Below are 26699 nucleotides of genomic sequence, written 5' to 3'. Positions count from 1 at the left end.
CCTGAGTGGTGCAGCAGTCTAAGGCATTTCATCTCAGTCCTAAAGGTGTTACAACAGACCCTGGTTCGATTCCAGGCTGTATCACAACCGGCCTTGATTGGGAGTCCCGTAGAGCTGGCATTGAAACAGAATGCAGTGAGGTTGTTTCACAGCACATATTTCATGCTCCCTCTGAAGCAATGCGCTGACCCTTGAGAAGTTTACTGGTCAACCCCTACAGTCTACTCAGACACTCAGATAAAGTGCATGCCACAGGGAGCAGGTCATGGAAAGTCTTGCGTTTGACTAAGTGCTACTCATGACACATGCTTGCTTGAACATTTGCAATGCTCTAAAAGGCTTGGTGTTTGATTAGGAGAGGAAGTTTAAGAAAGCTGTTCGAGTCCCCTTCGATACAGACATGCAGTCCACTTTTCCTCACCCAACCCACATAAACAGCGTCCCCTGTTGGCGCGTGCGTGCAGTGACGGGTGAGAGTTGGAAGTTGAGAGGTCGTAGTATGAGGTAAAAAGGTAGCTAGCTGGTGCTGCGACAGCTGCAAAGCTTGCATCCATCTCGCGCTGTTAACTTTCATAAATGCAAGTTTTATAACCAATAATAATAGTTTTGCTTCTACTTAGCATGCGTTTACTACAACCAGGCGTCAGAAAAATAGTTTTCGCTTCAGCAACTGGTTTTATGCTTGCTAACGCTAGCTATCTAGCTGGCTAGTATGTCGCAACCAAGTTGTTGACATTTCTTCTGGCCGCACCCGACTGGTGCTCATTGTAGCGAATTTGGTGTGAAGAGCATTCAGGTGGGTGGCAATTTTTTTGTGTTTTATGGTTACATTTCTCACAGTACTCTGATATTGAGTGAAACTTTGTTGTACGAAACAGTTTGCAAATCAGTGTTGTCAAGCCAACTCTTGCCAACATTGGTTAGTTAGGCTAGCTAGCTAACAGGCTAGCTGTAATGGACTGGCTGAGCTAGCTAACTAATTTAGCGTGTTAGCTAAGCAGCTAAAAGAAAAGCAGACGCGTATACGTTACTTAGATTACATTTCAGATAAAGTATTGTTTTGTTTTTTGGACAAACAAACTAGCTAACAATTGGCTATGTTTACATCCGATACTATCTCACAGGACACATTGTAATTTGTGCAGGGATGCAGAACTAACGTTACCTAACAATTAGCTATGTTTACAGCTGACACTATTTCACAGGAACACACATTGTAATTTGTGCAGGGGTGCAGAACTAAGTATTCCATGTGAAGGTGGAGAAATAGGCTTCATTGCAACCAGTAGCTAGAAAGGATTTATCCAGTATTGTATCCAATAATCCCTGTCTTTGAGTTTAAATAAAGGTGTGCTGTTAGATTGCGAAAATGGCTTGGCTCATGATGATCAAATTAAGTCTACTAGCTATCCTTTTTTTGTTTAGACTAAATCATCAACCGAATTAAACTGCTTTCTCTCTGTCAGTATGAGTTTTTCACAGTGATTAAGCAGACCCCATGAATAAACTCACATGCCCTCTGTCACCAATGCAAATCCTCAGTGGTGATGTCCATTATCAAGCATTTCTAGGCCTATTCACTCTTAATGGTATTTTTGAAGAACTTTCAGGTTGTTATCCATGCACATTCACAGTACACACACACACGTTCTTCACAATGTGTTTCTTTCAGGAGGAGGGAAGGCAGTGCTTTATGTGGGCCTCTGTGGGCACGGTATCCTGGCCAACTTCCCTGACCCTGATAAGAGCCCTAGCTGGATGGTTTACCTCCCAGATATGAAATCATCACTACTCTGGCACCATTGTGCTATTCAAGTCCAATCAGTGTGTCCTGTCTATTGCCCTGACTTCGATGACCTACTGAGGTGGAATAGCCCATGTGATGCAATTCAAGTGCAATGGACATTGTACTGTGATACATGGATAATGCCACACTTGTAACTACTGGTTAATAATTGGGCCACAGTTAGGCCTAGTTAATGTTGTTGAGATCTTCTCAGTTCATTTTGAAAGTAGGCTGACCTTAGTCTACTGTATGAACACTGACTAGATCTACAGGCAGTGCAGGGCTTGAAATTCAGGTACATTTCTCAGTGGCAAAATGGGCCAGTGCCAACTGAAAGCTACTGCCTGGAATAAAATAAATAAATAAATATATATATATATAATACTGGCCTTGGCCAAGATCTCACAAAGCGGATAATAATTGAATTACAATGTGTCATATTTATGTTGATTGTTTGGAGGGGGAAAATAAATAAAACCTGTGCAATCTAAAAAAGGGTGTTCATTTTAGTTATTAAACTTCTTGACGCACGGATCCCTTTAGCAGGATCATTTTCATCATCAACCGCTGAATTGCAGAACGCCAAATTCAACAAAAAAAATGCTAAAAAAAATTATATTCAAGAAATCACAAGTGCAATATAGCAAAACACAGCTTAGCTTGTTGTTAATCCACCTGTCGTGTCAGATTTTGAAAATATGCTTTACAGCGAAAGCAATCCAAGCGTTTGTGTGAGTTTATCGATCACTAGACAAAACATAAGATCACCTAGCAGCAATGTAGATTGGTCACGAAAGTCAGAAAAGCAATCAAATTAATCGCTTACCTTTGATGATCTTCGGATGTTTGCACTCACGAGACTCGCAGTTACACAATAAATGTTCCTTTTGTTTGATAAAGATTATTTTTATATAAAAAAAACTCAATTTGTTTGGTGCGTTATGTTCAGTATTCCACAGCCTTAGGCATGTCATCAAGGCTTGACGGAAATTCCAAATAGTATCCGTAAAGTTCGTGGAAACATGTCAAACGTTTTTAATAATCAATCCTCAGGTTGTTTTTAACAAACAATCGATAATATTTCAACTAGACTAAACTATTCAATACTGGCGAGAAAGAAAATGTCTAGCTACCAGTGTTGCACGCATGAACTAATGGAAGGACATCGGCCATCCACTGACGCGATTTGATAAATCTCGCTCATTTTTTCAGAATAAAAGCTTGAAACTATGTCTAAAGACTGTTCACACCCTGAGGAAGCCACATGAAAAGGAATCTGGTTGATATCCCTGTAAATGGACGAAAGGCAGGCAATGAATGGAACAGTGATTTTTCAAAATAAGAGTCACTTCCGGGTTGGATTTCCTCAGGTTTTCGCCTGCAAAATCAGTTCTGTTATACCCACAGACAATATTTTGACAGTTTTGGAAACTTTAGAGTGTTTTCTATCCTACTCTGTCAATTATATGCATATTCTAGCATCTGGACCTGAGAAATAGGCAGCTTACAATGGGAACGTTATTTTTCCAAACATAAAAATTCAGCCCCCTAGCTTCAAGAGGTTTTTAAGCTAGAGACCATTGTGTTTGGCTAATGGTGTTTTTGTGCTCCAGGCAGTTCCTCGTAAATCTAATGCCTTCCCCAGACTCGTAGAACAGCTGTTTGTCGGTAATGCTCTTTTGCCCTCCCACACCACTTTATACACAGACCTCCGCTAGACATAGAATCACCGTGTTTATCCATCTCTCTGTGACCGCCAATAAGTTAACGACAAATACAAAATTCCCAATGTCTTTGCAATTGTTACAAACAAAGGAAGGATAAAAAGATGCTTCAAATGAAAACTGAGATGACTACCTATAGTATAGGCCTATATACAGTGCATTTGGAAAGTATTCCACAACCTTAGTCTACTGTATGGTCTGACTAGATCTACAGGCTGTGCAGGGCTTGGAATAACATTTGTAACATTTTGTTACGTTACCGCCTTATTCTAAAATTGATTAAATTATACATTTTTCCTCAATCTACACACAATACCCAATAATGACAAAGCGAAAAACTTTTTTTTTTAGAAAGTTTAGGAAATGTTTAAAAACAGGAAGTATTCAGACCCTTTTGCTATGAGACTCGAAATTGAGCTCCGGTGCATCCGGTTTCCATTGATCATCCTTGAGATGGTTCTACAACTTGTTTGGAATCCATCTGTGGTAAATTCAATTATTTGGAAAGCCCACACCTGTCTATATAAGGTCCCACAGTTGACAGTGCATGTCAGAGCAAAAACCAAGCAATGAGGTCAAATGAATTATCCATAGAGAAGACAGGATTGTGTCGAGGCACAGAACTAGGGAAGGGTACAAAATACATTTTGCAGCATTGAAGGTCCCCAAGAACACAGTGGCCTCCATCATTCTTAAATGGAAGAAGTTTGGAACCACCAAGACTCTTCCTAGAGCTAGCTGGCGGCCCGGCCAAACTGTTGGCCGCCCGGCCAAACTGAGTGGTCCCTCTGACAGATGGTTACCTTAGTGTTCATTGACCAAGATATCGGAAATATTGGCTGGATTCACAAAATGCTTGTCTTTCATTTGCTGTTACACCATGTATTTTTCAGAAATGATGAGTATTTAGGTATTTCACGTTGATGTCTGTAATTACTCTGGCTGCTTCGGTGCTATTTGTGACGGTAGCTGTGATGGTAGCTGCAATGTAAAACTGATTTATACCTCAAATATGCACATTTTTCGAACAAAACATAGATTTATTGTATAACATGTTATAAGACTGTCATCTGATGAAGTTGTTTCTTGGTTAGTTTGGTTGGTTCTTGGTTAGTTAGGTTGGTTTTGTGCATGCTACCTGTGCTGTGAAAAATGTCTGTCCTTTTTTGTATTTGGTGGTGAGCTAACATAAATATACGTGGTGTTTTCGCTGTAAAACATTTTAAAAATCGGACATGTTGGCTGGATTCACACGATGTTTATCTTTCATTTGCTGTATTGGACTTGTTAATGTGTGAAAGTTAAATATTTCTAAAAAATATCTTTTGAATTTCGCGCCCTGCACTTGAAGTGGCTGTGCAAGTTAAGGGCTTATAAGTAAGCATTTCACAGTAAGGTCTACTACGGCTGTTGTATTCGGCGCATGTGACAAATAACATTTGATTTGATGAATCCAAGATTGAACACTTTGGCCTGAATTAGAGGTCAATCAATTAATCGACATGGCCGATTTTTAATTAGGGAAGATGTCATAATCGGTTAAAGGACTTTTTGGTAGACGATTATTTTGCAATCCACGAGGAGACTGTGTGGCAGGCTAACCAACTGTTTGATGCTGTACTCGCGTAAAAGGACCTTGTGGCTGCATGGAGCCAAGATAAGTTGCTAGCTAGCATTAAACTTATCTTATAAAGAAAAATCAATCTTCACATAATCACTAGTTAACTACACATAGTTGACGATATTACTATCGATATTACTAATATATGCATATTATTATTAGTATTGGATAGAAAACACTCTGAAGTTTCTAAAACTGTTTGAATTATGTCTGTGAGTATAACAGAACTCATATGGCAGGCAAAAACCTGGGAAGTTCCACTTCCTGTTTGGATTTTTTCTGAGGCTGCTAGATTTTCAACCAAGCTCCCAATGAAATTACATCGAGATATGGATGAGTTTTCACTTCCTACGGCTTCCACTAGATGTCAATAGAACTTGGCGTTTTCTTCAGTAATCCACAGGCTCAAACGCAGTCAAAACAGGAAGACAAAGAAATCCAAATTGTATCCGTAAAGTTCATAGAAACATGTCAAATGATGTATATATTCAAACCTCAGGTTGTTTTTAGCCTAAATAATCGATAATATTTCAACCGGTCAATTTAAAAGGTAAACAAGAAACGCACTCTCTCGGTCTTGCGCAGTAAAAAGCTCTGTGACACGGCAGGGTCCACTCATTCAGACTGCTCTTACTTCTTAATTTTTCAGAATACAAGCCTGAAACAATTTCTGAAGACTGTTGACATCTAGTGGAAGGCATAGAAACTGCAATTTGAGTCCTAAGTCAATGGATACTGAATTGGCATTGAATAGAAAACTAACAAAAAAAACTACTTCCTGAATGGGTTTTTCTCAGGTTTTCGCCTGCCAAATCAGTTCTGTTATACTCACAGACACTATTTTAACAGTTTTGAAAACTTTAGAGTGTTGTCTATCCAAATCTACCAGTTATATGCATATCATATCTTCTGGGCCCGAGATGCAGGCAGTTTAATTTGGGCATGCATTTCATCCAAAATTCCGAATACCCTAGAGAACTTAACTGGGAATATTGAAGACTCATATTAAAAGGAACCACCAGCTTTCATATGTTCTGAGCAAGGAACTTAAACGTTAGCTTTTTTACATGGCACGTATTGCACTTTTACTTTCTTCAACACTGTTTTTGCGTTATTTAAACCAAATTGTACATGTTTCATTATTTATTTGAGACTAAATTTATTTTATTTATGTATTATATTAAGTTAAAATGTGTTCATTCAGTATTGTAATTGTCATTATTACAAATATGTATAAAAATCGGCATCGTTAAAAAAAATTGGGTCCTCCAATAATCGGTATCGGCATTGAAAAATCATAATCGGTCAACCTCTAGCCTGAATGCCAAGCGTCACGTCTGGAGGAAACCTGCCACCATCCCTACGGTGAAGCATGGTTGTGGCAGCATCATGCTGTGGGGATGTAATTCAGCAGCAGGAACGGGGAGACTAGTCAGGATCGAGGGAAAGATGAATGGAGCAAAGTACAGAAAGATCCTTGACGATAACCTGCTCAGGACCTCAGACTGGGGCAACGGTTCATCTTCCAACAGGACAACGACCCTAAGCACACAGCCAAGACAACGCAGGAGTGGCTTCGGAACAAGTCTCTGATTGTCCTTGAGTGGCCCAGCCAGAGCCCGGACTTGAACCCGATCAAACATCCTCTGGAGAGACCTGAAAATAGCTGTACAGCAACGCTCCCCATCCAACCTGACAGAGCTTGAGAGGATCTGCAGAGAAGAATGGGAGAAACTCCCCCAAATACAGGTGTGTCAAGCTTGTAGTGTCATACCAAAGAAGACTCGAGGCTGTATTCACTGCCAAAGGTGCTTCAACAGAGTAATGAGGAAAGGGTCTGAATTCTTATTTTGTTTTTCTTGGTTGTAAATTATTTTGCTTTGTCATGGGGTTTTCTGTGTAGATTGATTGGGGGGGGGGGGGGGCAATTTAATCAATTTTAGAATAAGGCTGTAATGTAACAACGTGAGAAGTCCAAGGGTCTGAATAGTTAACGAATGCACTGTATTTCAATGATATAGAAATTATCATTTTATTGGTCGTATATATGGTTAGTGTGTGTGTATATATGGTTAGCAGATGTTAATGCGACTGTAGAGAAATGCTTGTGCTTCTAGTTCCGACAGTGCAGTAATATCTAACAATTCCACAACTACCTAATACACACATCTACGTAAGGGATGGAATAAGAATATGTACATATAAATATATGGATGATCAATGACAGAGCAGCATAGGCAAGATGGTATATAAAACAATATATACATATGAGATGAGTAATGCAAGATACGTAAACGTTAGTAAAGTGACTAGAGACCCATTTATTGAAGTGGCCAATGATTTAGAGTCTGTATGTAGGCAGCAGCTTCTCTGTGTTAGTGATGGCTGTTTAACATTCTGATGGCCTTGAGATTGAAAAACAGCTTCTGTCTCGGTTCCAGCTTTGATGCACCTGTACTGACCTCGCCTTCTGAATGTTAGGGTTGAACAGGCAGTGGCTTGGGTGGTTGTCGTTGATCTTTTTGGCCTTCCTGTGACATCAGGTGATGTGGGTGTCCTGGAGGGCAGGTAGTTTGCCCCCGGTGATGCAATGTGCCGACCGCACCACCCTCTGGAGAGCCTTGCAGTTGTGGGCGGTGCAGTTGCCGTACCAGGCGGTGATACAGCCCTACAGAATGCTCTCAATTGTGCATCTGTAAAAGTTTGAGGGTTTTAGGTGACGACAAATTTCCTCAGCCTCCTGAGGTTGAAGAGGCGCTTTGCGCCTTCATCAAACTGTGTGTCTGTGTGGGTGGACCAATTCAGTTTGTCTGACGTGTACGCCGAGGTACTTAACTTTCCACCTTCTCCACTGCTGTCCCGTCGATGTGGATAGGTGGGTGCTCCCGCTGCTGTTTCCTGAAGTCCACAATCATCTCCTTTGTTTTGTTGACGTTGAGCGAGAGGTTGTTTTCCTGACACCACACTCCGAGTGCCCTCTCCACCTCCCTCTAGACTGTCTCGCCGTTGTTGGTAATCAAGCCCACTACTGTTGTGTCGTCTTCAAACTTGATTGAATTGGAGGCGTGCATGGCCACGCAGTCATGGGTGAACAGGGAGTACAGGAGGGGGTGGCTGAGCACGCACCCTTGTGGGGCCCCAGTGTTGAGGATCAGAGACGTGGTGATGTTGTTTCCTACTTTCACCACCTGGGGGCGGCCTGTCAAAGTCCAGGACCCAATTGCACAGGGGCAGAGTTCAGACCCAGGGCCTCAAGCTTAATGATGAGCTTTGAGGGAACTATGGTGTTGAATGCTGAGCTGTAGTCAATGAACAGCATTCTTACATAGTTATTACTTTTTTCCAGATGGGATAGGGCAGTGTGATGGCGATTGCATCGTCTGTGGACCTGTTGGGGCGGTATGCAAATTGGAGTGGGACTAGGTGGAGGTGATATGATCCTTGACTAGTCTCTCAAAGCACTTCATGATGACAGAAGTGAGTGCTACAGGGGCGATAGTCATTTAGTTCAGTTCTCTTTGCCCTCTTGGGTACAGGAACAATGTTGAATAGTTCTAGTCACGGGTACATCCTGTTTGAGTTTCTGCCTATAGGACGGTAGGAGCATTTGACGAAGGGAGGGCGGGGGAGGGCCGTGTTTGCATCGCGGAAGTTAGAGTAGCAGTGATCCAGTGTATTGCTCGTACAAGTGCTGCAATCAATATGGTGATAGAATTTAAGTAGCCTTGTTCTCAAATTTAATTGAGTTTTTTGTTTAGCTACCGTCTAATTTTTGAACTATCATGAGCGTTATGAACTATCATGTGTGTAGTGATGCACCAAATCTTTAGTGCATTTTTATAGGATAAGCATTAGGGTTGCACAATTTGGGAAATATTCAGAGGTGGAAACTTTCTGTGGGAATTAACGGGAATATATGGGAATTAATATTAATACCATTTAAATATAGATGTTTTTTGCATTGGATATATTTACCATATCATATGGCGACAAACATAAACCTTTTACCTTATCATAAGTAGACATAATTAAATCCTTCCAATAGAAATAAAAAAAAAACTATTTAGTTATGAATTGAACATTAATTAAATGAGTTGACTCTTCATGTGATGATTTCACTGAATAAAAGAAAGGGAATATTGAATGATCCCCAATGAGCCATCGCATCTCCAAAAAACGTTTTCAACATACATCTGTAAAATGATAGTCTAGAAACTAAAGCTTTGGATGTCTTCCTCTCAGGCTTCCATGTCTTCTCCCTGGACCTCAATGTCCACCTCTTGAACATCAGTCTGAGGCCTCATCTTCACTGTCACTTTCCAACCTTGTTGAGGATGGCTCGTTGTCAGGCTCAAAAAGCCACACATTTGCCCGGATGGCCACCACTTTTCAACCCTTGTATTGGTCAGCCTGGTGTGTGTGTGTGTTCCCAAACACGGGCCAGTTGTGCTCTGAGGTGGCTGATGCTGGTGGGATTTGGAGGATGATGGAGGCAACCGGGGAAAGAGCCTCAGATCCACAAAGTCCCTTCCACCAGGTGGCTGATGCAATATGGCAGTCATGTTAACATATCTCATCTCCATCCCAAAGCCCTTGCTTGGAAGTGTACTTCGCTAGAATGCCAAGAACCTTGCCCTCATCCAGGCCAAGGTGGCGAGACATGGTAGTGATGACACCATAGGCCTTGTTGAGCTCTGCACCAGACATATGCTCTTGCCAGCATACTTGGGGTCAGACATGTACGCTTCAGGCAGAAGTCTTCATGCTTTTTGATGTATTTCAGAACTGCAGTTTCCTCTGCTTGGAGCAACAGTGAAGTGGGCAGGGCAGTATGGATTTCTTCTCTTACATCTGCATGCAGTCTGAACATCAGACAGGATGGCATTGTCTCCCTCAATCTGTGCAATGGCTACTGCTATAGGTTTCAGGCTGCTTACCACTCTCTCCCAAAATAGATCGTCCAGGAGGATCCTCTTGATGGGGCTGTCCATATCGACCGACTGTGATATGGCCATTTCTTGGAGAGACTCCTTCCCCTCCAGGAGAATGTCAAACATGATGACAACACCCCCCCATCGGGTGTTGCTGGGCAGCTTCAATGTGGTGATCTTATTCTGCTCACTTTGCTTGGTGAGGTAGATTGCTGCAATAACTTGAGGACCCTTCACATACCTAACCATTTCCTTGGCTCTCTTGTAGTGTATCCATTGTTTTCAGTGCCATGATGTCGTTGAGGAGCAGATTCAATGCATGAGCAGCACAGCCAATGGGTGTGACGTGAGGGTAGGACTCCTCCACTTTAGACCAAGCAGCCTTCATGTTCACAGCATTGTCTGTCAACAGTGCAAATACCTTCTGTGGCCCAAGGTCATTGATGGCTGCCTTCAGCTCATCTGCAATGTACAGACCGGTGTGTCTGTTGTCCCTTGTCTGTGCTCTTGTAGAATAGTGGTTGAGGGTGGAGATGATGTAGTTAATTATTCCTTGCCCACAAACATTCGACCACCCATCAGAGATGACTGCAATACAGTCTGCTTTCTCTATGATTTGCTTGACCTTCACTTGAATTCTGTTGAACTCTGCATCCAGCAAATTAGTAGATAAAGCATGTCTGGTTGGAGGGATGTATGCGGGGCAAAGAACATTCAGAAATCTCTTCCAATAAACATTGCCTGTGAGCATCAGAGGTGAACCAGTTGCGTACACAGCTCAAGCAAGACATTAATCAGCATTTCTCTGACTACGTTCCTCCATTGAGTCAAAAAAACTTCTAATTCCAGGAGGACCATGAGCTGTTGCTATCGATAAGGTGTCTGATTCATCATTTTCACCTCGAATAGAAGAAGAGGGACTTTTGTCACAGGTTGTGAGCGCTGAGGGAACTTTATGCACTTGGCCAGATTCTTCACATATGATTTGGCACAGTATTTGCAAATGTACACCGCTTTTCGTTCTACATTAGCTGCAATGAAATGTCTCCACACATCAGATATTACCCGTGGCATTTTCCTGTAAAGATTGGGGGGAAATGTAGGGGGAAAAACCTAATACAATTCCATGTACAGGTAAACAGTTAGGTAGTTAGATGTTTTAAAATGAAACGTGTATGGAAACAGGTGAATTAACACTCCTCAGTTAGCAGGCTTAAGCAAGCTAAAACCCACATGGTAGCAAAAACTAACTAGCAGAAATTGTTAACAAGTTGGAAATGATTTAACACACTTTGCAGTAGGCAACTATTTACTAGTTAACAAAAAATCATGTATGTCATATAAAATATATTCACCCCACCCAGTATTGTAATCAAAACTTACAGAAAGAATGAAGTCCTTGGCTCAGACAGTGTAGTAGTGTGGGCTCAATAGCATCTCATTAGTGTGCGAGATCTTGAGAATCAGCTGTACATGTGATGGAAGAATGCACTGTGCATGCAGAGGGTTGCAATTCCATTGACTTGGGGACAGTTTAACCAAAATATGCCACAAGACCTAGAATTGTATTATTCTTATACCACAAAAAAAGGTTCACTGTTATAAGCAATTTTTTTAAATGAATTTAGCAAAATTCCCCAAAATTCCCCAAAACTTCCCATTGAAAGTTTTCTGAGAGTTTCCGACCCTTTGCAACCCTAGTAAGCATTAGAATAAGCCAGTATTTGCAACCATATTTGATCATATATCTCTAGGAGCTAATTCGTTGTCAGTATTGTGGAATAATTCTGTTAAGGTAAGATTTTTGAATGGAGAAAGCTGACCCAAGGGCAGTGCTGCCTTTTTGATTCAATCAGTATCGACACATGCCTCAACGACGCAATGAGAGAACGTTCTCTTTAGGTGGTGTTCTGGGATTCATGTTACATCTTTGACGGTTGTAGGAAATATGCATCGTTAAAACACTCGTAAGCCTAAATTCCATTGCTATCGGGAAACCAGGCCCTGGAGGGTTTCCAAAACCTCCCCGGGCCAGCGGGCAGCCCTGTATGTTGATTCCTGCTGTGTATTGATCATTAGCACAACTAAGCCTTTCACTCTCCCTGACCTTTATCGGAGATCCAATGGAAACAAGTCATTAAAGTGTTGTTTTTTTCTCCCCCCACTGACTAACCCTTCACTCCCTGCAAACTGCACAGCTCATCAGACTGCAGCAATTAGCTGTGAGCATAGTGGTGATGGAACCCAGGGGTAGAAGTCCTCTGTTTTTCCACTGCAACTGTTCAGCTAGACTAACTCACTAGTTCAGTTAGGGGCCCGTGTGGCTCAGTTGGTAGAGCATGGCACTTGCAATGCCACAGTTCGATTCCCACGGGACCAGTACGAAAAATGTATGCACTCACTACTATAAGTCGCTCTGAATAGAAGTATGCCAAATTACTAAAATGGAAGAAATTAAATGTAATTACTTAGGCTATGGTTTAGAGAGCAGAGAACCAAGAATGGGCAAGACTCAGCTTGCTGTTTAGACATGGTTGAGCTCTCATTTCCATTTGCTCTATGGTGATATCTGGTCTAGACTCAGACTGGAATGCAATACCATTGCCAGAGTATGCAGGGTCAGACTAACAGCAAATATTCTGCATTGCAGTTAGGCAAGATCATATTTTAGGCAATGCTCTGTGGACATTGCTATGGTGATTTGAATAAACATTTCATCAAACCTCATCTTATGATTTTATTACAGGTTGTCTTCAGGTCCTTTATTTTAAGACTGACCTTTTTATCAGATTTTAAAAGGCCTTAAAAGCAGGGTAGGTAGCCTATACAATTTGATAGTATTGTCTAACTAGTGTTTCCCCTATGTATTTTTTTTAATGACTAAAATCAATGTATGTATAACATTTTATGGAGCAATATATTTTTTAATAACATAGTCTTTGAACTAACAATCACTAAAATAAAAACTAGACAGTCAAGTAGAATCTAATATTCCAAAAATGTCATGGTCCCCATTTTTAATTTTTGTGAAAACGTTTGAGTCACTCTGATGACAATGTGTAGAATTACAGGAAACTAGCATTAAAGAGCTGAACACTCCAATAGGCATGTGTGTTATTTTGTTGCTCATTAGAAAAACCATATTTCAGTCTTGGTGTGTTTCCTGACCGATTCTGCTTTTGGTTTATTATATTAATTATATTTGTCCCCCATGAGACACTGAAGCCTATTTCACTTCCTCAAAATCCCCAGAATGAAACCAAGATGACTCAAGACATCTAATAAATGTTTATTTTTGCTGAGGATGTTTTGGTTGTGCAATTTTACATCTAACTAAGGTGTTTGGCGCTGTATTTCTCAAGTAAAAAAAAAAAGTGTTGTCTTATGTAAACAAAGTCTGAGCTGCTGGGCAGGTCTGTCTCATTGTCTATGCTATTGGATAGAGTGCAATCACTGCAGCTGTTCACCCAATGTTAGTGGGCAAATGGACATCGTCAAATCAAAACCCAACCTTCATTTACCTGTTGTGACGCACGGATGTGCCAAACTCCATTTCAGACAAAATGAACCTATTTACACTTTGTAGTCAATGTCGACACTAGAATAACTGTTTTCAATAGGCCGTTTTCAAAGGGATTCATTGCTTTTTAAAGGCACTCTCTTTTTAAAACTGTAAAATGTTTTCTCCACCCCATGGCAAAATGTGTAGTATTGTAGGAAATTTGATTTAACTCACATTTTATTGGTTGCATACACACATTTAGATGTTATTGAGGGTGTAGCAAAATGCTTGTGTGTTCTAGCTCCAACAGTGCAGTAATATCTAACAATAGACACATGTTAAAAACAAAAGAATGGAATTAATAAATATTAGGTTGAGCAATGTTAGAGAGTCCGGAGTATAAATATACAGTGCATTTGGAAAGTATTCAGACTCCTTCACTTTTCCACATTTTGTTACTTTAGCCTTTTCTAAAAATGATAATTTTTCCCCCCTCAACACAATACCCCATAATGACAAAGCAAAAAAAAATATTTTTGCACATTTATTAAAAACGTAACTTATATGAAATTCACATAAGTATTCAAGCCCTTTACTCAGTACTTTGTTAAAGCTCCTTTTGGCAGTGATTCTTCTCTGCAGATCCCTTCAAGCTCTGTCAGGTTGGATGGGCAGCGTAGCTGCACAGCTATTTTCAGGTTTCTCCAAAGATGTTCGATCAGGTTCAAGTCCGGGCTCTGGCTAGGCCACTTTCAGAGCCTTGTCCCAAAGCCACTCCTGTGTTGTCTTGGCTGTGTGCTTAGGGTTGTTGTCCTGTTGGAAGGTGAACCGTCGCCCCAGTCTGAGGTCCTGAGCAGGTTTTTCTCAAGGATCTTTCTGTATTTTGCTCCGTTCATCGTTCCCTCGATCCTGACTAGTCTCCCAGTCCCTGCTGCTGAAAAACAAACCCACAGCATGATGTCAATTGGTCTGAATACTTTCCAAATGCACTGTACATATGAAGTCAAATCTAATTTTATTGGTCACATACACATGGTTAGCAGATGTTATTTGCGAGTGTAGCGAAATGCTTGTAAGGACTAGAAGCGAGGCAGCCCTCTGTCGGGTCCATCAAGTGGGTAAAACAGTATGTAAACATTTATTTTAAGTGACCAGTGTTCCATGACTACGTACATAGGGCAGCAGCCTCTAAGGTACATGGAAGAGTAACCGGGTGGTAGCCGTCTAGTGACAGTGACCTAAAGTTCATGGCATTGTACTGGGCAGGGGCTGGCTAGTGGTGTCTCTTTAACAGACTGATGGCCTTGACATATAAGCTGTTTTACAGTTTCTCGGGACCAGCTTTGATGCACCTGTACTTACCTCGACTTCTTGATGGTAGCAGGTTGAACAGGCCATGGCTGAGGTCCTTGATGACCTTCTTGGCCTTCCTGTGACACCGGGTGCTGTAGATGCAGGCAGTGAGCCCCCGGTGACGTGTTGGACAGACCGTACCACCCTCTGGAGAGCGCTACGGTTGTAGGCGGTGCAGTTGATGTACCAGGCGGTGATACAGCAGGACCAGATGCTCTCAATGGTGCATCTGTGAAAGTTTGAGGGTCTTATGGGCCCAAACAAATTTCTTCAGCCTCCTGAGGTTGAAGAGGCGCTGTTTCACCTACACCACACACACTGTCTGTGTGGGTGGACCATTTCAGATTGTCAGTGACGTGCACACTGATGAGCTTTTCACCTTCTCCACTGCGGCCCCGTTAATGTGGATTGGGGAGCGTAACTGAAATTTTATTTTCACCCATGTCAAAACATGTAGAATTGCAGAAAATGTAAATTCAAAACGGCAACATTTTCTCTCTGCGACCTCTAAAGCCGTGCCCCACGCTAAGTTTGCCACAGCTGCTGAAAAAATTATAGGAAAAACACTGAACTAGAGCTGGGACAATAAACCAAACATTTCTGACGTTGCCTTCCTCTTACCAATGCAATTTTGCTGACATCGGTGATTAGGTGACACAATGTTCCTGCTGATTTTGGGGTTTAAAAAACATTTTGGTCAACAGTAATGTGCAGAATTTGTATTTTTTTAAATATTTTATTTAACCTTTTATTTAACTAGGCAAGTCATTTCCTGCAATGAAAGTGTATGCCTTGTCCCTTTTTCGCTTCACTCCTGCTCCACCCTTTTGCACACTGAGTAAAGCAAGCATACTGACAGTGAGCGAAAGTTTTTAAAACTGTTGGAGTTGAGTCTCTGCTTTATGTGAGTATAACAATTATTTCTTAACTGTCAATATAGAGGAAATAGCACCACACTACCATGTAATTGAGATGAAGCGCCAAATGAGAGCAGAGGGCATTTGCGGTGAATACCACAAATAGCCTATATTGGCCTACAAAAGGGATGCTTTTGCAGGACATTACAGTTTACTGTTAGATCAATTCCATGGCTAAATAGCAACAATATCATATTCAGAGTTTGCAATCTAGCTAATGTGTTTTGAGTTCCCACTTCCTCTGGTGGTAAATTATGTGTAAAATAGCCTAGGCCAATATGTAGAAAAAACATGCAGGCAAATTAATCTCTCAAGGTATCAGGATCCTATTTTGACATAAATGTCCATTGTGCATTCCCTGAACATGCTAAATGAAATAGCTGACTTCTTTCATGTGTTACTTGGCACTGGAAAAAGTCAGTCTCAAGCCCTCCCGCTTAGCTACCTTGCTTCGAAGTATAGACATTTGATACCTGAATCACTGAATGAGGGAATTATTTTATAAGACTTTTTGGTTAGTCTGTTACAGCATAATATCTCCAGGAGAGCTACTGGATATGTAATTTTTTGTTGTTGCTGAATAAGCAAATCAGTCGATTGAAATAAATGTAATTAGGCCCTAATCTATGGATTTCACATGATTGGGCAGGGACGCAGCCAATCAGTTTCCCCCCCCCACCACAAAAGTGCCTTTAAATTGAACCTTTATTTAACTAGGCAAGTCAGTTAAAAACAAATTCTTATTTACAATGACGGCGTACACTGGCCAAACCCGGACGACGCTGGGCCAATTGTGCGCCGCCCTATGGGACTCCCAATCATGGCTGGTTGTGTTACAGCCTTGATTCGAACCAGGGTGTCTCTAGTGACTCCTCTACCATTGAGATGCAGTGCCTTAGACCCGAGTGGCGCAGACAGAAATACTCCACTTTTCACCTCTCATCCTCAGAGGACCCTAAAGGTGTGTCCTCCCCACTTCCTGTGTGTGCTCTTAAGCGTGTGTGTTGGGAGTAAGTTGTGGGAGAGAGCAGTAACAGGGGAGGTGTAGTTGTGCTGAGCCAGGGTGTTCCTCACCTCTGCCACGCTTCATGTTAAAAAACAACTTTTAAACCCCAATCCTGGCTTTGTATGACACACACCTGAGTTGTTAGTGCACCAGTCTATCATCCACGTTGCATGCTGCTGCTGTGAGAGCTGCTGTGTCATGCTGTTGCTATGCATGGTGGTAATGACAAGAGGGGGGTTGGGACTGGGAGATTTGTGCAATAACAGCGGTAATTGAGGTGGAGGAGCGTGAACCAGAGGTGAAACACCTGCTTGGTCGAGCAGAGGCTTATACTTTTATCCAAAGCACATGCGTAGCATCCCAATTTTTAGGCCAGTAGCTGACACCTAACAGTAGTTCTGGGAAAGTTTGTCCCACCTGTTGGGTTTCAAATAAAATAATTTGTCACATGTGCTGAATACAACAGGTGTACAACACCTTACTGTAAAATGCTTACTTACAAGCCCTTAACCAACAATGCAGTTTTGAGAAAATAGAGTTAATAAAATATTTACTAAATAAATAAATGAAGTTATACAATAAAATAACAATCATGAGGCTATATACAGCGGGTACTGGTACAGAGTCAATGTGTGGGGGTACAGGTTAGTTGAGGTCATTTTTACATGTAAGTAGGGGTAACGTGACTATGAATAGATAATAAACAGTGAGTAGCAGCAGTGTAAAAACAAAAGGGGAGGGGGGGGGGGGGGTGTCAATTGATTAAATTAAAAGTTTTGGCAGTTTCCTGGACTTTCTGACTGGCCGCCCCAGTTGGTGAAGGTAGGAAACAACATCTCCACTTCACTGACCCTCAACACTGGGGCCCCACAAGTGTGTGTGTGTGCTCAGCCCTCTCCTATACTCCCTGTTTACCCATGACTGCGTGGCCATGCATGCCTCCAACTCAATCATCAAGTTTGCAGACGACACAACAGTAGTGGGCTTGATCACCAACAACAACGAGACAGCCTACAGGGAGGTGAGGGCACTCGGAGTGTGGCGTCAACAAAACAAAGGAGATGATTGTGGACTTCAGGAAACAGCAGAGGGAGCCCCCCCCCCCATTGAAGGGTCCGCAGTGGAGAAGGTGGAACGTTTTAAGTTCCTGGGCGCATACACATCACAGACAAACTGAAATTGTCCACCCACACAGATAGTGTGGTGAAGAAAGCGCAACAGTGCCTCTTCAATCTCAGGAGGCTTGTCATCTAAAACCCTGGCAAACTTTTACAGATGCACAATCGAGAGAATCCTGTCGGGCTGTATCACAGCCTGGTACGGCAACTGCACCGCCCTCAACCGCAAGGCTCTCCAGAGGGTGGCACGGTCTGCACAACGCATCACCGGGGGCAAACTACCTGCCCTCCATGACACCTACAGCACCTGATGTCACAGGAAGGCCAAAAAGCTCATCAAAGACAACAACCACCCGAGCCACTGCCTGTTCACACCGCTATCATCCAGAAGGCGAGGTCAGTACAGTTGCATCAAAGCTGGGACCGAGAGATTGAGAAACGGCTTCTATCTCAAGGCCATCAGACGGCTAAACAGCAATCACCAACTCAGAGAGGCTCCTGCCCACATTGAGACCCAATCACTGGACACTTTAATAAATGGATCACTGGTCACTTTAAACAATTCCACTTTAAATAATGCCACTTTAATGTTTACATGCCTTACATTACTCATATCACATGCATATACTGTATTTTATACCATCCACTGCACCTTGCCTATGCCGCTCGGCTGTCGCTCATCCATATACTTATATGTACATATTCTCATTCACCCTTTTAGATTTGTGTGTATTAGGTTGTTGTTGGGAATTGTTAGATATTACTGCACCGTTGGAAATGCACAAGCATTTCGCTACACTCTTATTAACATCTGTGACCAATACATTTTGATTTGCTGCCGATGCAGGGTAGAAGCTGTTAAGGACCTTTTGGACCTAGACTTGGCATTCCGGTACCGCTTGCCGTGCGGTAGCAGAGAGAAGAGTCTGACTTCGGTGACTGGAGTCTTTGACAATCTTTTGGGGCTTCCTCTGACACCGCCTAGTATATTGGTCCTGGATGGTAGGAAGCTTAGGCCCAGTAATGTACTGGGCTGTATGCACTACCCTCTGTAGCGCCTTGCGGTCAGATGCCGAGCAGTTACCATACCAGGCAGTGATGCAACCGGTCAGGATGCTCTTGATTGTACAGCTGTAGATCTTTTTGAGGATCTGGGGACCCATGACAAATCTTTTCAGTCTCCTGAGGGGGAAAGGTGTTGTCGTGCCCTCTTCACAACTTTCTTGGTGTGTTTGGACCATGATAGTTTTTTGGTGATGTGGACACTAAGGAACTTTAAACTTTCCATAGAATTCGATAGAGGACTCTAGATGGATAAAACACATTTTGGCATGGACATTGCCAATGGCTTCCACCATTTTAAAATGGTCAACTTGGTGGGACTCTATGGGTTAAGGAAGGAACAATTAGGGAAGCACGTTATATCGGTGAACATATCGGAATCAGTCGATATTAGCTAAAAATGCCAACTTCCGTATTGGCCAGATGTATAGTTTAACGCCGATGTGCAAAACTGATGTCAAAGCTGACGTGCATACCTATATGACGTAATGACGCCACATAAAATGTTGCGCTACACGTGCAACACAGCATTCCTAACCTAGCCCATGTCTGATATGTAGATCGAGCATTTGAAAGAGTAAGAATATTTCAGCGAGACAACTCAAAGGCAAAATCCATTAAAGCCAAGATAATGGAATTGATTGCCCTTGACAATTAACCGTTCTGTCGTGGGTGATGTTGGCCTTCACGACTGGTTGAGCACCGGTACACACTACCAAGTGCGCTATTTTTCAGATGTTGCCCTACCGGAGTTACACAGTAATAGCGTTACTGCTATTAGCTTCACAACATACTTTGGAACACCGTTTGGGTCTTTGCGTGTCAAATAACACTATTTGACAATAACACTATTTGACGCGTTAAATAAGCTTTTAATTTGACACTTCAAAAAACACAGTTGTATTATAGAAGGATGTGTGTTCTGAAATTGCATGTGCAAGCCAATATTTAAACAAGGTTGGAATGTAAAGCAATGAAATGGGGTATCAGTCTACTCTGTGACCCACAGAACTGAAGAGTTTATGCCAATATTAGCATTGTAGCTCTTATCGCGGGACATAGGTTGACATATATGGCTCAATTCGGTTGTTTAGAGTCGATAAGATCGACGACGCTAATGTTCTTTGGGTGTCACTGAGTAGACTGATACCCCATGTAATTTATCCACAATCCATAGGTAAGGCTGTACAGTGAAATAAGTTTGAGGTTGTGGACAGGTGTCTTTTATACTGATAACAAGTTCAAACAGGTGCCATTAATACAGGTAACGAGTGGAGGACAGAGGAGCCTCTTAAAGAAGAAGTTACAGGTCTGTGAGAGCCAGAAATCTTGCTTGTTTGTAGGTGACCAAATACTTATTTTCCACCATAATTTGCAAATTAATTAATTAAAAATCCTACATTGTAATTTTCTGGATTTTTTTTTCTCATTTTGTCTGTCATAGTTGAAGTGTACCTATGATTAAAATTACAGGCCTCTCTCATCTTTTTAAGTGGGAGAACTTGCACAATTGGTGGCTGACTAAATACAGTACTTTTATGCCCCACTGTATATATATTTTTTCCACCTTTATTTAACCAGGTAGGCCAGTTAAACTGTAAATGAGAACTTGTTCTCAAGTCGGAAGTTTACATACACCTTAGCCAAATACATTTAAACTCAGTTTTTCACAATTCCTGACATTTAATCCGAGTAAAAATGCCCTGTCTTAGGTCAGTTAGGATCACCACTTTAATTTAAGAATGTGAAATGTCAGAATAATAGTAGAGAGAATGATTTATTTCAGCTTTTATTTCTTTCATCACATTCCCAGTGGGTCAGAAGTTTACATATACTCAATTAGTATTTTGTAGCATTACCTTTAAATTGTTTAAATTGGATCAAACATTTCGAGTAGCCTTCCACAAGCTTCCCACAAGAAGTTGGGTGAATTTTGGCCCATTGCTCATGACAGAGCTGGTGTAACTGAGTCAGGTTTGTAGGCCTCCTAGCTCGCACATGCTTTTTCAGTTCTGCCCACAAATTTTCTATAGGATTGAGGTCAGGGCTTTGTGATGGCCACTCCAATACCTTGACTTTGTTGTCCTTAAGCCATTTTGCCAAAACTTTGGAAGTATGCTTGGGGTCATTGTCCATTTGGAAGACCCATTTGCGACCAAGCTTTAACTTCCTGACTGATGTCTTGAGCTGTTGCTTCAATATATCCACATAATTTTCCATCCTCATGAAGCCATCTATTTTGTGAAATGCACCAGTCCCTCCTGCAGCAAAGCACCCCACAACATGATGCTGCCACCCCCGTGCTTCACGGTTGGGATGGTGTTCTTCGGCTTGCAAGCCTCCCCCTTTTTCCTCCAACATAACAATGGTAATTATGGCCAAACAGTTCTATTTTTGTTTCATCAGACCAGAGGACATTTCTTCAAAAAGTACAATCTTTGTCCCCATGTGCAGTTGCAAACCATAGTCTGGCTTTTTTTATGGTGGTTTTGGAGCAGTGGCTTCTTCCTTGCTGAGCGGCCTTTCGGGTTATGTCGATATAGGACTCGTTTTACTGTGGATATAGATACATTTGTACGTGTTTCCTCCAGCATCTTCACAAGGTCCTTTGCTGTTCTGAGATTGATTTGCACTTTTCGCACCAAAATACGTTCATCTCTAGGAGACAGAAAGCATCTCCTTCCTGAGCGGTATGACGGCTGCGTGTTCCCATGGTGTTTATACTTGCGTACTATTGTTTGTACAGATGAACGTAGTACCTTCAGGCGTTTTGGAAATTGCTCCCAAGGAAGAACCAGACTTGTGGAGGTCTACAATCTTTTTTCTGAGGTCTTGGCTGATTTCGTTTGATTTTCCCATGATGTCAAGCAGAGGCACTGAGTTTGAAGGTAGGCCTTGAAATACATCCACAGGTACACCTCCAATTGACTCAAATGATGTCAATTAGCCTATCAGAAGCTTCTAAAGCCATGACATAATTTTCTGGAATTTTCCAAGCTGTTTAAAGGCACAGTGAACTTAGTGTATGTACATTTCTGACCCACTGGAATTGTGATACAGTGAAATAATCGGTAAACAATTGTTGGAAAAATTACTTGTCATGCACAAAGTAGATGCCCCATAAACCTAAATCTGATACACTCCACTCAGCAACTGATTTCTATTAACACTAGTAGACAAAGGGGCAAGACTAGATATCATCTGGAGATTTTCCGTCAGTCTCATTACTGGGTTTTGAATTTCTGCATGTTTATGTTACAGTATGTCTGTCATGTTATACTGATTTTATAATAAAGACCACCGACTGTAAAACAGCAGTAGCTTTTAAAAGAAAGTGGAATATGATGCCAGTATTGAGTGGGCTCCAGATAACATCATTCTCACAAGCATGATCCAACAAAAGACACAACTCTAGTAGGCTGGTTTATATGCAAATATATTTAGGCTATTCAGTGAAAATGTGAAATATTCAGGTCTAAGATGAGGTTGTTGGCGAGCTGCATAAAATCCAGTTCCCTGATCACAGCATTTTAGCAGTAAGAAACCCCTGGCTCCGACCCCTATTTACATTCCACAATAGGAATGTCTGCCTTGGTTTTTCCACTGTTTGTGTGGAAATGTAGGAAGATCCACAGAACATGAGGGTTTGCTTTTGATGAGGACATAACTCCATTTTGTCTTACGTTAGGTTGGTTCATGATTAATCCAATCCTTCCTCAGTACGCCCAAACTTGTAGTTCCACATCAACATAGGATTTTGGCAGAATTGATTAGCCTACTCTGGAAGTGTTTATCCTACGTATCTCCTTCATGATCAGTTTAATACTGTAGTGAACTAACAAGTTGTCTTCACTGATGCATAAGGAGAGTCCAAATATAAATATGAAGTAATCTCTCTCCTTCCCAGGTATGGCGGTGTCTGTGCGTGGGCTGTACTTTGTGGTGACCCTGTTTCTGGGCAGTTTCTTTGGCAGCATCTTCATGCTGGGCCCTGTGCTACCTCTAATGCTGGTGTCACCCTCCTGGTACCGCTGGATCACAGACCGTATTGTGGCCACCTGGCTCACCCTGCCCGTGGTGAGTCATCTTACCCCTTATCTGTCTCTCTGTGTTCCTTATGTCTGCATCCACTTGTGTCTCTTATCACCTTTGTTTGAAAACTGTTTCGCCTTTTTGGTTTTGACCTAACATTCTTTGATCTCTTGTCTTGATGTTCTTTGACCTCTCACTGACTTTGTTTTGTACTATTCTTGGTGTCTGTGTTTTGGAACCAAATTAAATGAGTCTTCCTGTTCCTACGTACCTCCCGCCCCCTCCCTACCCCTGTGCAGGCCCTGCTGGAGCTGGTGTTTGGGGTGAAGGTGGTGATCACGGGTGATGGCTTCATCCCAGGGGAGCGCAGTGTGATCATCATGAACCACCGGACGCGTCTGGACTGGATGTTCCTGTGGTGTTGCCTGCTGAGGTACAGCTACCTGCGACTGGAGAAAATCTGCCTCAAGGCCGCCCTCAAAGTTGTGCCAGGCTTCGGTGGGTGTAGGCAACACACATACACCTCAGCATGGGTTACACAGTGAAAAAAATGTATACACACGACTGTAAGTTGCTTTGGATAAAAGAGTGCTAAATGGCATTAATCTGGTTAATTTGCGTCAGGCTGGGCCATGCAGGTGGCCTGCTTCATCTTCATCAAGCGTCGGTGGGAGGAGGACCGCAGCCACATGGAGAATATGCTAGAGTACTTCTGTGACATCAGAGAGCCCCTGCAGCTCCTCCTCTTCCCTGAGGGCACTGACCTCACCGGTAACAGCTTTCAGTGACAACAGTCACTTAGCCAACCAGGGCAAATTCTTATTTACAATAACGGCCTGGCAAAAGGCCTCCTTCGGGGAAGGGGGCTGGGATTAAAAATATAAATATAGGACAAAACACACATCATGACAAGCGACAACACTACATAATTGGTGATGTTTGGTATATGACCAATGTTCTCTCACTTTTACAGTAGTGTGCTAAACCCTATCCAAGAAATGTAATTTATGACAGTCAATTATCCTAGATGCTAACAATATTATTGAGCCTACTTCTCATTTTCTGTTTTTCTCTCTCCTGCAGACTACACTAGAGCAAGAAGTGATGACTTTGCTGAAAAGAACGGCCTGCCTAAGTTTGAGTATGTGCTGCACCCCCGCACCACTGGATTCACCTTCATCGTGGACACTCTCCGCAAAGGTCAGGGGTTAACTTTTTCTATATTTACTGTCATTTTTTACTCATGTTGCTGTAACATACAGTAAGGTGAAACCAAGGGTGTTTTACTGGCTGTTTGTATTGTAATCATCTGTCATCACTTGTTATGACAACAGTTAGCCTATGTCAAATGACTCAAGCGTGAAGGAATTATAACAAGCTACATCAGTGTTACCTGTTTTTCTTTAGGAATCTCAGACTAGTACTTCATCAACACTGTGACACATTACAGCACCCCAAGGCATCTCATATTGCCCTGTGAGCTAATCCTGGCAGCCTTCCATCAGTCTTAAATACCGCCGCCTGCGGCGCTTAGCTGGGCACTAACTCACCAAGCAGGTGTTCTGAACCACAGTGATGTCATCGGACTTAGCCCTGTTCCCTCACCTCTGGTGATTGACATGTTATCTAGGTGGTCTTTGTCTGAGTGCGCTGTGCCCCTGGCCTATTTATATCCACTGACTCTCATACAGTACAGTAGGGAGTCGGTGGGAGCTCAGGGCTGGCAGGTGTCGTGTCATCCTCCCAGGCTGATATTTCACTCAGGTCCCGGCTCATTGTGTGGTATGGGAGTGGGGCTGCAGGCTTATTTAAGAGACAGGAATGATATAGTGCTCAGTGTGGGAGGCAAGCATGTCCGCAATATACTTAGTTAGTTACATTTGACTCAAGGATATGGATCTTCTGCATCAGCATCTACACAAACCCCACGGTTAAAATAAAGATGCACGTCGGTCATGCATACCTCCCCTCCTTTACAGGAGACAACCTGGATGCCGTCCATGACATCACCGTGGCCTACCCCAAGAACATCCCTCAGACGGAGCGCCACCTGATCCTGGGGCAGTTCCCCCGGGAGATCCACTTCCATGTGCGCCGCTACGAGGCCTCCGCCCTGCCCACATCCCCTTCCGCCCTGCAGGCCTGGACTCAGGAGCGCTGGGCAGAGAAGGAGGTACGCCTGAGGGACTTCTACGCCGCTGAGCCCCGGGGATTCGACAGGGAGGGCATGTGCCGCGTACCCCCTTGTAAGACGGAGCTCCGCGTGGCTCTGATCAAGGCAGCATCTCTGTTCTACTGGAGCTCTTTCATAGCCTTGTCCTTCGCAGGCCTCTGGCTCTGGGCCCCGCTCCGTCTGTACTTCTTAGTGATGATGGGCGTCTACTTCGGCCAGCAGAAGCTGATAGGAGGGCTAGAACTACTGGAGCTGGCCTGTCATCGCTACTGGAAGTCTGTGACTGGGGACGAGAAGGAAAAGATGGTGGACGGGAAGAAGGAGTGATGAGGAAGGGACGGCAGGAGGCTAACGTTTCTGCAGTGTTCAGTGGGGATGCTAGGCCTGAGTCCACAGTTGGGCTTGGTGCATATGCTGGAGGGTCATGGGCAATCTCCCTCGCTTCACAGGGAGTAAAGGGTGAACCGGCAGGCAATGTGCATGGCTTCTAGGGTGAGCTAACCTCAGGGCTGAGGATGCAGAAAAAAAACACAGGAAAGAATGAATGTTGTTCTTCTTGCTGGCTTGCTGGAGTCATAGTAGCTCATCACAGCCATTACGCTGTAAAGCCTTCATGTGTCTGACTGTCTAGCACCTTTGCTGTCTACAATTAAGAGGACTATCATTGGTCATCCTTTTTGTTCTTATGTTTATATTTCGTATCGTGTTAGAACCAGTGTCCATACATGTGTATGGGTTTCATATACAGAATATAATGTCTTAGCCATGTGTTTTAAATTGATTTTATTATTGTTTTGCGTGTTTCCATGGTTATGTATTTATTTATTTTAAGTGATGGAACAGAGCCATATACATAGCACTCATACATTAGATGTGTGTATGCTGTGATTATTTTAGTCCATATTTTAACCGTTATTGTTCTGTGTTTAGCCAATGTAGATTATCCATTAGTCTAGCCAAATGAATCACTGTTTTCCGCAAGCAATCATTAGCCAACAAAAAATGATTACCGGTAGAAATGAATGTTATCTGTCCAAGCGATGAGTCAGTTATACACTTAGTGTAGAATTGTTTACTGGCGTTGAATCTGAACACTCTTAAGACATTAAGGTCACTGTCATGCCATTTACATTAAAGGTGCAATATGCAGAAATTGCTTTGCCATTCCCTGGTTGCTAAAATTCTAATAGTTTGCCAAATTTCAGTTTGTGACAAAGCAATGTATAGTGTAGCATATCATTGTACCATCTGAACTGCAGTGAAATATATTTTCAATAACCAAAAATATTGTATTTTCAGCTGTTTTGAAGCTGGTGTACAAAACCGAAAGTAAAAGATGCATAAACAAAACTTAACGGGAAGCATAGAAATAGTGCATATAGAACAGATCTACGGCTTCTTAGACTTGCTTTCAATGATAAAGACAGATCTATAACTCACATTTCTATGTGAATTTGGTCAGGTTGCCCAAAAA

General features: G+C 42.4%; 1 protein-coding gene across 1 annotated transcript; it reads left to right on the top strand.

Annotated features, from left to right (window-relative positions):
- The first annotated feature begins 485 nt into the window (after nt 1–485).
- On the top strand, nt 486–26452 carry lclat1 (lysocardiolipin acyltransferase 1). Its single transcript, XM_039009675.1, has 6 exons — nt 486–796; nt 22928–23097; nt 23352–23550; nt 23677–23823; nt 24136–24252; nt 25032–26452. Exons 2-6 carry the CDS (start codon nt 22930–22932, stop codon nt 25550–25552), a joined length of 1152 nt encoding a protein of 383 aa, XP_038865603.1. The 5' UTR covers nt 486–796; nt 22928–22929; the 3' UTR covers nt 25553–26452.
- The last annotated feature ends 247 nt before the right edge of the window (nt 26453–26699 follow it).

The sequence above is a fragment of the Salvelinus namaycush genome, chromosome 15 (genome assembly GCF_016432855.1).
Source record: "Salvelinus namaycush isolate Seneca chromosome 15, SaNama_1.0, whole genome shotgun sequence".
NCBI classification, from domain to species: Eukaryota; Metazoa; Chordata; class Actinopteri; order Salmoniformes; family Salmonidae; genus Salvelinus; species Salvelinus namaycush.
The sequence above is the reverse complement of the archived record's forward strand: the minus strand, read 5'-3'. Positions and strand labels throughout refer to the sequence as shown.

Bases quoted from the DNA above. Each gene is read 5' to 3' on its own strand.
- lclat1 (XM_039009675.1), top strand. From the start codon at position 22,930: ATGGCGGTGTCTGTGCGTGGGCTGTACTTTGTGGTGACCCTGTTTCTG. The intron at 23,551-23,676 runs GTGGGTGTAGGC...AATTTGCGTCAG, and splicing joins CAAAGTTGTGCCAGGCTTCG to GCTGGGCCATGCAGGTGGCC. The intron at 24,253-25,031 runs GTCAGGGGTTAA...CCTCCTTTACAG, and splicing joins CGTGGACACTCTCCGCAAAG to GAGACAACCTGGATGCCGTC.